The sequence below is a fragment of the Solanum dulcamara genome, chromosome 2 (assembly GCF_947179165.1).
Source record: "Solanum dulcamara chromosome 2, daSolDulc1.2, whole genome shotgun sequence".
Classification (NCBI taxonomy): domain Eukaryota; kingdom Viridiplantae; phylum Streptophyta; class Magnoliopsida; order Solanales; family Solanaceae; genus Solanum; species Solanum dulcamara.
In genome coordinates this window covers 78,491,362-78,503,179 of record NC_077238.1, presented here as the reverse complement: position 1 = coordinate 78,503,179, position 11,818 = coordinate 78,491,362, and the positions used below count along the sequence as shown (strand labels likewise).

Here is an 11,818-nt window from a genome sequence, read left to right as displayed (position 1 = left end):
CGATATATATTCTTGGATATAGACAAACACTATTTTTCCAAACAAAAAAAAATAAATTAAAAAAAGAATCCGTTGAATATGTACTAAAAAATTGATAATAATATTGACAAAACAAATGAAGTTGTGTAGTTATGAAATGTTCAAGTTCGAAGAATTTATATTAACATCTAAAAAATTAATTTATCAGTAGTTGTGAAAGGAAAATACAAACGCCAGTGAGGAAATTATTTTCCTACTTTTGATTAAAAATTAAAATACTAACACATCTTTTTTCCCTATTTTTTTTAAAAAAAGATATTATGCTTCATACGAAACACGTATACATTCTAGAGAAAAAAGAAAAAAAACTTTAGCGTGAGAAGAATTAATTAGCAGAAAAAACGAAATATGGTGTGAAAGAGAACAGCTACAATAATTTATTTTCCCTCGCATGGAACACGTAAACTCTAATAATACTTGCTTGAAATCTTTTTCAAGAATTAATTAATGTTGAAGCCACTAATTAATCACTTTATCACATGGTATGTTTTCTAAAATTTATAGAAAATGCTACACGATGTATAAACTGACACGTTCTTCCCAATCAAAATGAATTAAATACACGTCAATTTACATAAATTTTGATCAACCATGCACATGAATATCTTCTTCTTTTTTTTAAAAATTTTTCACTTGATATCCGTTAATTTTATTATATTAGAATTCGATTAAATTTATATTTACATATTGAAAAGGCTCATTTCTGAATGTGGTTTCGCCCCCCCTCCCCCTCCCCCATCAATATTTAGTACTTATTTTGGATGTGTCTTAATTAATTAAGATTCATGTTGCACGTATAAAAATTAAAAGTGTTAATTTTGAGCAGAATATTTTTTTATTCTCAAGACTTGAATTTTGAGATTTTTCATTAAGGATTTAGATATATCATGATATATACTCCATGACAATTTTTGGATGGTCTAAAAAAGAATCATTGAGTTCTTGTAAACTTATTATTATATACTAACTAGCTAGACGTGTTCAAAATAACTATTCAAACATAAAAATAAGAAGAGAAATATTGCCTTTTCAATTCACATCTATGAGCGAGGATTTTTTTATTTTTTGTTCGCTTCGATTGGACTTTGACAGCTTAGGAAAGAATAATGAGTCGCTAACAAGGCCCTTAAATGATCGCTCAGAATGCCTATCTATTTTGTTTTCAATCTGTCACTTGCTCATCCTCTCTCATGGAAATGGTCTCTCCTCTCCTCTCGCTGTCAGGTTTGGTTCTTGTTTCAAGTTGGATCTCACTGTTTTATTATTGATTGTCCCAAAATACGCTTTTTTCGCTTGGTTATCTTAGAAGGATTAGCTACGTCCCGTTGGGAGCCACGAAATAACTAACACCCTATCTTCTACTCCGTACTATGAGATAGAGGCAATGAAATGAAAATTACAATGCACTATTCGATCCAACCCCAATCTTCTTTCCTCTTCAGAGATGTAGTTATTAAGTTCCTTTATTAAGGTAAGGATAAAATAAAGAGAAGAAATATATATATGCGCAACTTTAGTTTTCACTTGAATGAAATCTTCAATGTGTAAAGTTGTCAAGAGTGCTTTTATGAAGTGTTCAAAATAGTTATTGAAATATAAAAAATAATCAAATACTTCGGCACTTTGGCACAAAACAATAGTTATAATACAAATATTATTTAGACTAAAACAACACTAACCAAATATATATATGCGCAACTTTAGTTTTCACTTGAATGAAATCTTCAATGTGTAAAGTTGTCAAGAGTGCTTTTATGAAGTGTTCAAAATAGTTATTGAAATATAAAAAATAATCAAATACTTTGGCACTTTGGCACAAAACAATAGTTATAATACAAATATTATTTAGACTAAAACAACACTAACCAAACACTTCGTCACGAAATAATATTTATAAATTAAATATATTAAATTAAACTATGGTGAATCAGTCAAAGTTAATGGTGAGCTATGAATTGTTCACCAAAATGTTGCCCCATCTTGAACATCCAAAAATAAAATAAGAAAAAGTAAATAAAACCAAAAGAAAAAAAAGAAGATAAAAGACAAATTAAAACAGAGGCAGTTGAGAATATTCCTCAATTTGGGCAAATTGGAACTGTTGTTAAAAATTGAATGAAGATTTTGAATCCATCATATATAAAGAAGAATTCATAATTAGACAAAATACTATTGCATGTAGAAGCCCCACATATTTGAAACTTTATTTAGTTATTATTATTAAAACAAGTTGTGATACTATGACTTAGCTCTTAGTCCAACCAAGTTCAACCTTCTCAATGACTGAATCACCTAAATTAGTGCTTGTCAATCATATTATCTTTCATTTGATAGAAAAAATAAAAGAGTATTTTTTTCCTCAGATAATTATTTTATTGCAACTCCTCAATTTGACCACCATCAAACTTATTCAAAAAGAATTGTGGTAGAAATATGATAAAGTACTTTTTTTATTCTTAATTAGATGTTTCAGATTCTGATTCTGATCTTACTTTACTAGGTATAAAGTCTTCTTTATTAGATAGACCCCTCAAATATGGATCTTAATGTGAATATAAATTTAATTAATCAGACCTCAATATAATATCAATATCAAATGAGAATCAAAAAAACTTTTTTTTAATAACTAATTCACTTTCATTTTTCTCTCTTTTAATAAAAAGGTAAGTTTTGTATCAAATTGCTAGATCCCAATGAATTTGTCACTAAAAGTAAAATAAAAAGGTGAGAGTAAAATGATTTTATTTCATGAAAGTATAAAACGTTTTGGAAAAACTAAGAAAGAAATGCACCATATAAAACGAGATGAAGGAAAAATATTCTGCTATCAATAATTGTGATGGGATAGATATAAATCTTTTTATCTATATAATTAAATATTGTGTGTTTAAATCCTGAAATATATATATATATATTTCTTGATATATGAAGTAACCCTATATGACGAGTTTGGATTCAAAAATAGAGTTAGAATTTAAAGTTCATGAGTTCGATATCTTAGTCCTTTTAAGTTATTGAATTCTAGATTAATAATTTCATATATATTTTAAGTAAATATATAATTCGGAACAAAAGCTATCCGTAATTTTTATTCTAACAAATTCCGAATATCAACTGATTATTATTAAAAGAAAGATTAATATATCCTTTATTGGGGTTTCTATTTTAGTAGAGAAGATTCAGACGAACGGACAGTATTATTTTTTTTACATTAAATATTAATATCAAATTAATTAATACATGACAAAAAAGGAAGAAATGGTTGGGAAGAAGCAAAGACCGAGTATAATACACACGAAGTTACAACTAAGCGCCAGTTCAGTAAACTAACACCCACTATGTACTAAGTGTGAATTTTGTGTTACAATTGTTTTATTTTATTTTATGAATGAAAGTAGCAGCCAGCCAGCCAGCCAGCCAGCCAGCCAAAAGAAAAAAACAAAGCGTGTTTGACCATTTAATACTACTTTTGGTCTTATAAACCCATTTTTACCATTAAAGACCAAATGACGGCCAAGTGGGCGTTACCCCACTCTCACCCCATAGTGCGTATACCCCAAATATCAACTTAGGTGTTGTGTTGGAATCTCGATTATTTTGGATTCACATCGTTTAGGGCTTCATTCGGGAAAAACACATTTTATTAAGGATTTTTTTTTTACTCAATGCTCGAATTTGATACCTTTTGTTAAAAAAGAAACAGTCTCACTGCATCATATTCTTTGATAGTAATATTGTTTGATATGGAGAAAAATATTTTTGACGAAACATATTTTTTAGAAAAATAAATAATATTTTTACTTTTTTGTTATGATTGGTATATAAACAAAAAAAATGAAAAAGAGAATCTCAGATTGGAAAAGCAAATTGTTGTCCTCCGGAGGTCGACTAAGGCTTCTTGGACAGCTATGATCATGGTAGCTGCGGTGAAGTAGGCACGGGTATCAACGTCTAAGCCCACAAATATTAATATAAAAATATTTATAATAATCTAGATAAATATTCTGACCGGAGAGAATAGAGTAGGAGTATGGGGCTGGGGAGGTAGAATGAAAATGAGGTATGATAAAACTAAGGTGGGAGGACATAATCAACTTGGTTAGTTGTGTTGTTTTTCTCACTTCCATTAAGATAAAAAAACTTTTAAGGGAATTAATTTTATTACATAGTGAAGGCACCCTTAATTTTGTCCATTTTTTCTCCATTAGTCTTTTGTATTTCTTTTGACCTTTTGAAGTTTAAATTTTATAAATTTTGATCAATATATTTTTAAAATGCGACTTTTTATTATAATTTACTCACATAAATGAAAATTTTCACAATTAAGAAGTACTTTTTATTGCATTTACTAATGAACTTTTTATGATGTTAGTACAATGATCCCTCTATTTTAACTTGTTTGTCCTGATAATTATATGACACGAAATTTTTAAAAGTAATGAAATTTTTTAATCGTATGGTATTAAATTATGAGATAAATGTCAAAAACACACTTAAACTATTTTCATTTTTTGAGTTTCATACCTAAACTATGGGGAGCGTAGTTCCATACTTAAACTATCATTTATTAGTTTGAGAAACACATCTCTCTCTTTTATTTCACTCTCATCATGGTGGTGTGTACTACATTCTCTCTTTCATTTTAAAAAAATTATCACATCATACTCCAAATGGACAAAACATTCCACCTAGATAAATATTAAATTAAATATTAAAGTATTACTACTCAAATAAAAAATATTTTTTATCACACTCCACCATTTTCTCTCACCATACCCCGCCCTCCCCCATTTTTTAGTTTTATTTTTAATTTTTAAATTTCTTTATAAAAGTTTTTTAATTTTTTTTTACTTCATCACCCCCATCTTCAAATAATAATTTAGATATTATTTTAAAAAAATTAAAATATATTCTACTCTGCGCCACCTAACCTTCCGCCTCCAAAAAAATTTCTCATTTTATGCTAGATATATATACATGTGATTTTAGGAAAGTATTTTTTAATTGCCGTAAGACTTTTTTTTAAATATAATTTTTATTTTTGTTATATTTGATATGCAAGTAAAAAAATATTTTTCTAAAAATATATGTACATATCTAACTCAAAACAAGAAAAATGTAAGAAAAAAAAATTAAGAGCGAAGGGGTTGGATGGGATGGGTGTAATTTTATTTTATTTTAAAAAGAAAAATAATGACATTTTTTTAGGAAGGAGTGAGGGAGGGGGTGAAGTATGAATTTTTTTTTAAAAAAATTATATAAGAAATTTTTAAAAATAAAAGTACGGGGATTTTCACAGGGGAGGGGGGAGGGGAGAGGTGGTATTGTGGGGTGAGAAAAATATTTTAAATTTTATTTTTTAAAAAATAATTAATTTTTTTTGGGAATAAAAATACTTTAGTCTTTAACTTTTAATTAATATTAATAGTTTATTTAATTTTTGTCAAAGTGAAATATTTTTTCATGTGGTATGCCATCTAGCAAAAATTTTGCAAAAAGTAGAGAGAGTGTATTACACACACGGTGTATTTTTCAAATTAATAAGTGATAGTTTAGGTACGAAACTCACACTTTCAATAGTTTAGGTATAAAACTCAAAAAATAAGATAGTTTAGATGTGTTTTTGACACTTATCTCTTAAATTAAAGATATATAAAATATATCAAAATGTTCTTTAATTTTGTGATTTTAAATATGTCATATAGAAAATTAAATTTAAAAAGTGTAAAAATAAGATTATTTTTTTTAAAAAAATAGACTAAAAAGAAAAATAAGAGGAATAAATTGAATAAAGAAAGTATTATGTATCACACAAATTTTCAAGAATGGCGACAATTCTTCTTTTATACTTATACAGAGAATTAAAAGATGGAAAGTTTTTTCTTAATTTTGTTGTCGACTATGAAATTACGAATAACTTTTGCCTTAGTGTGAACAACTAATTAATTAACGGTACCCAAATTAGTAATCTACTTATATGATTGCCTTTTCTTCCCTTCAACTATAGTTGAAAATTTCTACCCATAAATTAGAATTTTAGACCAAGAACCTGAGAAATGTCAACAATCAAAAGACCTTTATGTGATTCATGTTTTGGAGTTTCCAGAAACTATAAATTTGTAAACTTAAGTTTTCATTTTTTTTGCAAAAATATATATATTTTTAAAACTTAATTTTACATTACATTGGCATATGGAAGAAGGAAAGGAATCGTACATTGACGGAGCTCTTGACATTTATTTATTTTTTGTTCACTTGTAAGTGAAGTTGTTCAATTCGGAGTCGATAATTGTCCAAGAATGGAACCTATTAATAACACATCAACTTATCAATTTCTTAATAAGCATTTATTTTTGGACTTTACAAGAAAATAAATAATGACAATCAAACTCACATATTTCAAAAGTATTTGTTTGGATTTTTATTTTATATAGTTTCTCGTCCAACGTTTTTGACATTATTGGACCTAAATAAATCAGAATTCACACATTGCAAGATTCATTATGAGGGCAACACTCCCTACATAATTTTTTTCTATTGTCATGACTCGACTACGAGGATTCTAATTAATGAGAAAAGGATCTCAACCATTTTACCAACCAAGTATATTGATTTTGTTTGAATTATTAAAAATTTGAAAACAAGAACCAAACAAAAAAAATTAAGTCAAACAAAAACTTGTTCATTTGATAGTAGAGATTCAATTCAAATTATATACCACGAGGGATGTTTTATACCAAAATGTGAATGGAACTGTTTTTTGAATATTTTAAATTTTTTTAATAAGGAGTACTTTCCCAAAATAAGATATACACAACACTATTCGAATTTGTTAGGCTTTAATGTGTGTGCTCACATTAGATATTTCTTTTGTTTTCTATCCCACATGCATGGCGCGTTGGTGACTCATTCTCTCTTCGAGTAGGAACAAAAAACGCGAATATAAATATCCCCATTTCCTCCAAATTTACGTACAACCAAAAATTAAAATCTGCAAACTAAATCAGAGCCAAAATAGAACAAAGAGCAAAAATGCCTTGTGCCATAGCAATAACAAATTCACCTACATTCTCAACATCACAACAGACACCAAAAGTAATTAATTCACCATTTTTCTGTAAACCATCATCTATGCAATCGCCGGTGAATCGGTCGTCCTTTTACGCATCATCATCACTATCGCCGGTGCCGGCTCCGGCAGTTATATGTCAATCGCCTCTATCGCCGTTGACTAAAAGCTACAACAGAAATCTCAGGGAAGAGGAGGAACCGGCGGAGTGCTCCACGTCATCAACGTCGACGACGACGGAGGCGATTTTGAAGAGGAAGAGACCGGCGAGGATTTCGATTCCGATCGTCTCGTTAGGTTTGGGACACGTTGGTGAAACTCCGAAGGAAGAGAGTAGGTTGGATGAATTGGAAGTTGAAAAAGAAGGATACTCTGTGTTTTGTAAAAGAGGGAAAAAAAGAGGTGATATGGAAGATCGGTATTCTGCTGTAGTTAATGATGATGCTAAAAACGGCTCTAAACAGGTACCACTTATTTGCTAGAACTGTTGTCTATCTCTTAATTTTTGGATTATTGAAGGATAATTTATCTATATCTATGGATTATATTTGATTAGTATCTCACTCCTTGATTGAGGATTCCAAAATTAGGTTGGAGTTTTTGCCCTAAAGATGGATACTAATTGGTATGAAAGATTGATTTAATCATCTAATCATGCAACTGGTTCGGAATTGATGTGTAGTTGTTTTTGTTGATGATGGTTTATTAGCCCGTCAGGATCAATAATGTTGTCACTTATATCAATAATGTTGTCACTTATATCAATAATGTTGTCACTTATGCTCCAATGTGACTGGAACCTTCAACCTGCCGGTTGACGGTGGAGTTGCTCAACCAATTGTTGAACAAGCCTCACTTTTCTAGTTTATTAGTAACTCTCACATCAACTAAACACATTTTTATGAATATGATGCTTAAAGGAAAATCTGTGTCAATAGTATTGGGTTAATGTAATTTGTGGGATTAAACTGTTAAGCTACTCGAAGTGAACAAATCAACTTCATTAAACAAAGTCACAAATCAATGTGGTTTTGCCGTATAGCGGATAATAACAATATATAATGAGTTCAATGAACGGGTGTGATGATTTAAGATTGTTGAATTAGATAGATATATTGATTATTCGATGAAGATGGCGTATATTCTTTATGCTGAACATTATTTACATTTCTTTCAGGCCTTTTTTGGTGTATTTGATGGACATGGTGGAGCAAAAGCTGCAGAGTTTGCGGCAATGAATTTGGGTTGGAATGTTTTAAATGAAGTGTCGTTGAGGAGTGAAGAGGGACTGGAAGAGGCAGTCAGAGAGGGTTACCTCACTACAGACGCGGAGTTTCTAAAGCTAAATGCAAATGGAGGGAGTTGTTGTGTGACAGCACTGGTACATAATGGAGAACTTATTGTATCGAATGCTGGTGACTGTCGTGCTGTTATGAGCAGAGGAGGAGTGGCAGAGGCACTCACGGTAGATCATCGGCCTTCGAGGCAAGATGAAATGGAAAGAATTCAACGCCTAGGTGGCTATGTAGATTGTTGCCGGGGTGTGTGGAGAATTCAAGGATCTCTTGCTGTATCACGAGGAATCGGAGATTCCCAACTTAAGAGATGGGTGATAGCTGAACCAGAGACAAAAATATTGAAGGTTCAACCAGAATGTGAATTCTTGATCTTGGCATCTGATGGTCTTTGGGAACAGGTAACCAGCCAAAACTTTTTGATCTCATTTTCAGCCAATTGCTTTTAAAAAGTGTCATTTGAAACTGCAAAAAGTTCCAAGTCTCAAGTTTATAGTGTAAAGAGATTGGGAAATTAGGAGGCTAAATTTTCTCTGTATAATTTTTCAGGTCAGTAATCAGGAAGCAGTGGAGCTACTTCGACCTTTCTGCGTAGGTGTTGATAATCAACAGCCTTTATCTGCTTGCAAAATGCTTGTTGATTTGGCAGTAACGAGAGGATCCTCTGATGACATAAGCGCAATGGTCATTCAACTAGGTCAATTCGTTCAATAAAACAATGCTCGGAAGAATATGCCTGCTTGGATGATGATTTGCTGGTTGTCAGATGTTTGTCACTTGCAGTACCATGGAAGTTCACAGGTTAAAATCATTAGAGATTTTCAGTCTTAACCAAGCTTAACAGGACAGTTTTTAGTGTCAGCAGTGTCAAAAACATACCAATGTAATCACACAAGTGGGGTCCAAGGAAGGTAAAGTGTACGTAATACCCCTACCTTGGTATAGGACAGTTATTAGTGTAAATTGTTGATATTCATGTGTGTGTCTTCGACTGGATCACTTCAGCTTTGAAGGTGACTCTTCACATTTTGTTGGAGCATCTGAAGTCAAATTTTATTTGTATAGGCTTTTAAATGCTAGACACTCTGCTCGCTGGGAGCAAATTAGGTTATAGAACAACATGATCTTCATGTATAATATTCTCCCTTCCAATTAATAGAGAGCTGATGATATGCCAACCTTAATCATCTAATTCAGATATGCAGTTTTTAGATTTTAATGACTTATGAATTGCATATGCTTGTGTTTCTGAATGAATACACGGAATTAGGTCTTTTCAAGCTTTACATTCTGATATTCTTCTTTCTCATTTTGATTGTTCAAAACTTTTTTGGACTGTTTTTCGTTGAATCGAAAGGGTCTATAGGAAACAATTTTTCTATTTATGAGGTAGGGGTAAGGTATGACTACAAGTATATTATTGTTATTGTTCAAAAGTTGATCAGCTGCAAATGCAAATATAGTTTCACTACAAGCACTTGATAAAATATCATAAACCAAGTCAGATCATGAGAAACAATTACAAGCCGTCAGACAATTACCTCAATTCTCAAGGCACTAGGGCTTTTAAAACACCTTTAGAGATGAAGTTGAGTTATTCTGAAAGAGAAGTACTGGCTGAATGAATTTTTCAGTTGTTAAATAAAGAATTAAAATAAAGGTTTCCTCCAGTGTTATTATGGAAAATAAAAATACGTATTATAAAAAAAAAAAATCTTTTGATCAAATACACTTCGAAACTCGCTTATGAAAAATGTTATGGATCGTCTGGTACATTTGATAAGGATAATAATTTCGGATAAAATTTGAGATTAACTTTAAGTCATGTTTGAAGTATTAGCTAATTCCGAAAGTATTTTCTCTCATCATCTGTACAATTAGTGCCCAAGTACAAACCCACGAGTGCAAAAAGAAAGGGAAAAAAATGTTAATCTTGTCAGAAGTGGGATTTGAACCCACGCCCTCTTACGAAGACCAGAACTTGAGTCTGGCGCCTTAGACCACTCGGCCATCCTGACTGATTGTATTCCTCTGTACTTAATCCAAATTTATAGTTTACGTTTCTGGGTGCATAGATATTATGTTATGAAAATATAATAAAGAATCAAAATTCTGCCTTAGTTTGATAAGAGATTACCTCCCTCCTCCATAATATTTTTCAGGAAAAAAATTAAGTTTTTTTCTGATTTCAATTTTATTTTATAGCAATTGAAGGCATATAATCATTAATCACTAATTAACATTTTGTTTGGATGGTCATAACGTATCTTTTTTATATTATATCGTATTTTATTATAGTGTATTGTGTTATTTTAATGAATATAAAATTTGAATATATTGTACCATATTTCGTTATTAGATAATGCCACAAATCAACAATTTGAAGGAAAAAATTATAACAAACGTATAGTACGAGATAAAATTATAATGAGAAAGTTGAATAAATGATAATAAGAAAAGACAAAGTGAGAAGAAAAGATAAGATAACAATGCAAGCACACCAAATTGAGAGTTAAATGTATGCAGTGTTGTGCACGCATCCCGATATTTGTTATGCAGTGAATTTTGTAAGTCGTTATCAGTCCAATCTAGGGCAAACGCATTAAAAATTTGTTAAGAGAATCTTGAAATACTTAAGTGGCACTACTCATTATAAGTTATGTTATCAAGGGAATGACTTATAGTTGTTTGGTTATTCTGATGATATTTGAGACAAAAATTGAATAACAGAAAGTATACTTCTGATTATGTATTCTTCGTAAATAATAATACTATTTCATGGAGTAGCAAAATATAAACATGCATGACTTTTTCAATCATGAAAGCAGAGTTCATTGCATATTTTGTTTTCTTATATGCAAGAAGTTGTATGGCTAAAAAGGATCATGAAATACTTTAGAGATCATTAGTAGGTCGATAGATGCAGCGCAACTCTTTCGTAACAGTTAAATAATCATAACTTATACTAAATATCTCAAATATCGTTGTAGGACAAAACACAGAGAAATAAAAATACAACTTTATTAAAGACAACATATCACGTAAATAAAAATTACTCTACGATATATTTCTATACACAAGATAGTAACTGATCGCGTAATGAAGTCAATATCTAAAGATGTGTATATTGAAAATATGAAGTCTCTAGGCCTGCAAAGGTTGTAGAGATGTATTTCCAACGTGTTATGCATGCGCGGTGGAAAACGAAGACAAAATATATGTAATCACATTATATATGAGATAATTACAAGTGATTCTCTATAATAAATATTATGTGAAACCTAATAAAAACAGTATTGAAATATTGTAACTATAACAATATATCTAGTGTAGTTCATATGGTGGAGTTTGAAAAAAGTAGAATATATGTGTATTTTATCCTTATCTTACGGATATAAATATTATTTTTAAAAAA

The 11,818-nt window shown here is 30.3% G+C and overlaps 1 protein-coding gene and 1 non-coding gene across 2 annotated transcripts; one reads left to right on the top strand and one right to left on the bottom strand.

Moving 5' to 3' along the window:
• The first annotated feature begins 7,000 nt into the window (after positions 1–7,000).
• Positions 7,001–9,638, top strand: LOC129880876 (probable protein phosphatase 2C 2). Its single transcript, XM_055955109.1, has 3 exons — positions 7,001–7,572; positions 8,286–8,804; positions 8,953–9,638. Exons 1-3 carry the CDS (start codon positions 7,072–7,074, stop codon positions 9,115–9,117), a joined length of 1,185 nt encoding a protein of 394 aa, XP_055811084.1. The 5' UTR covers positions 7,001–7,071; the 3' UTR covers positions 9,118–9,638.
• A 699-nt stretch (positions 9,639–10,337) lies between these two features.
• On the bottom strand, positions 10,338–10,421 carry TRNAL-CAA (transfer RNA leucine (anticodon CAA)). Its single transcript has one exon. It is a non-coding gene; the product is annotated as a tRNA-Leu (tRNA).
• Between the last annotated feature and the right edge of the window lie 1,397 nt (positions 10,422–11,818).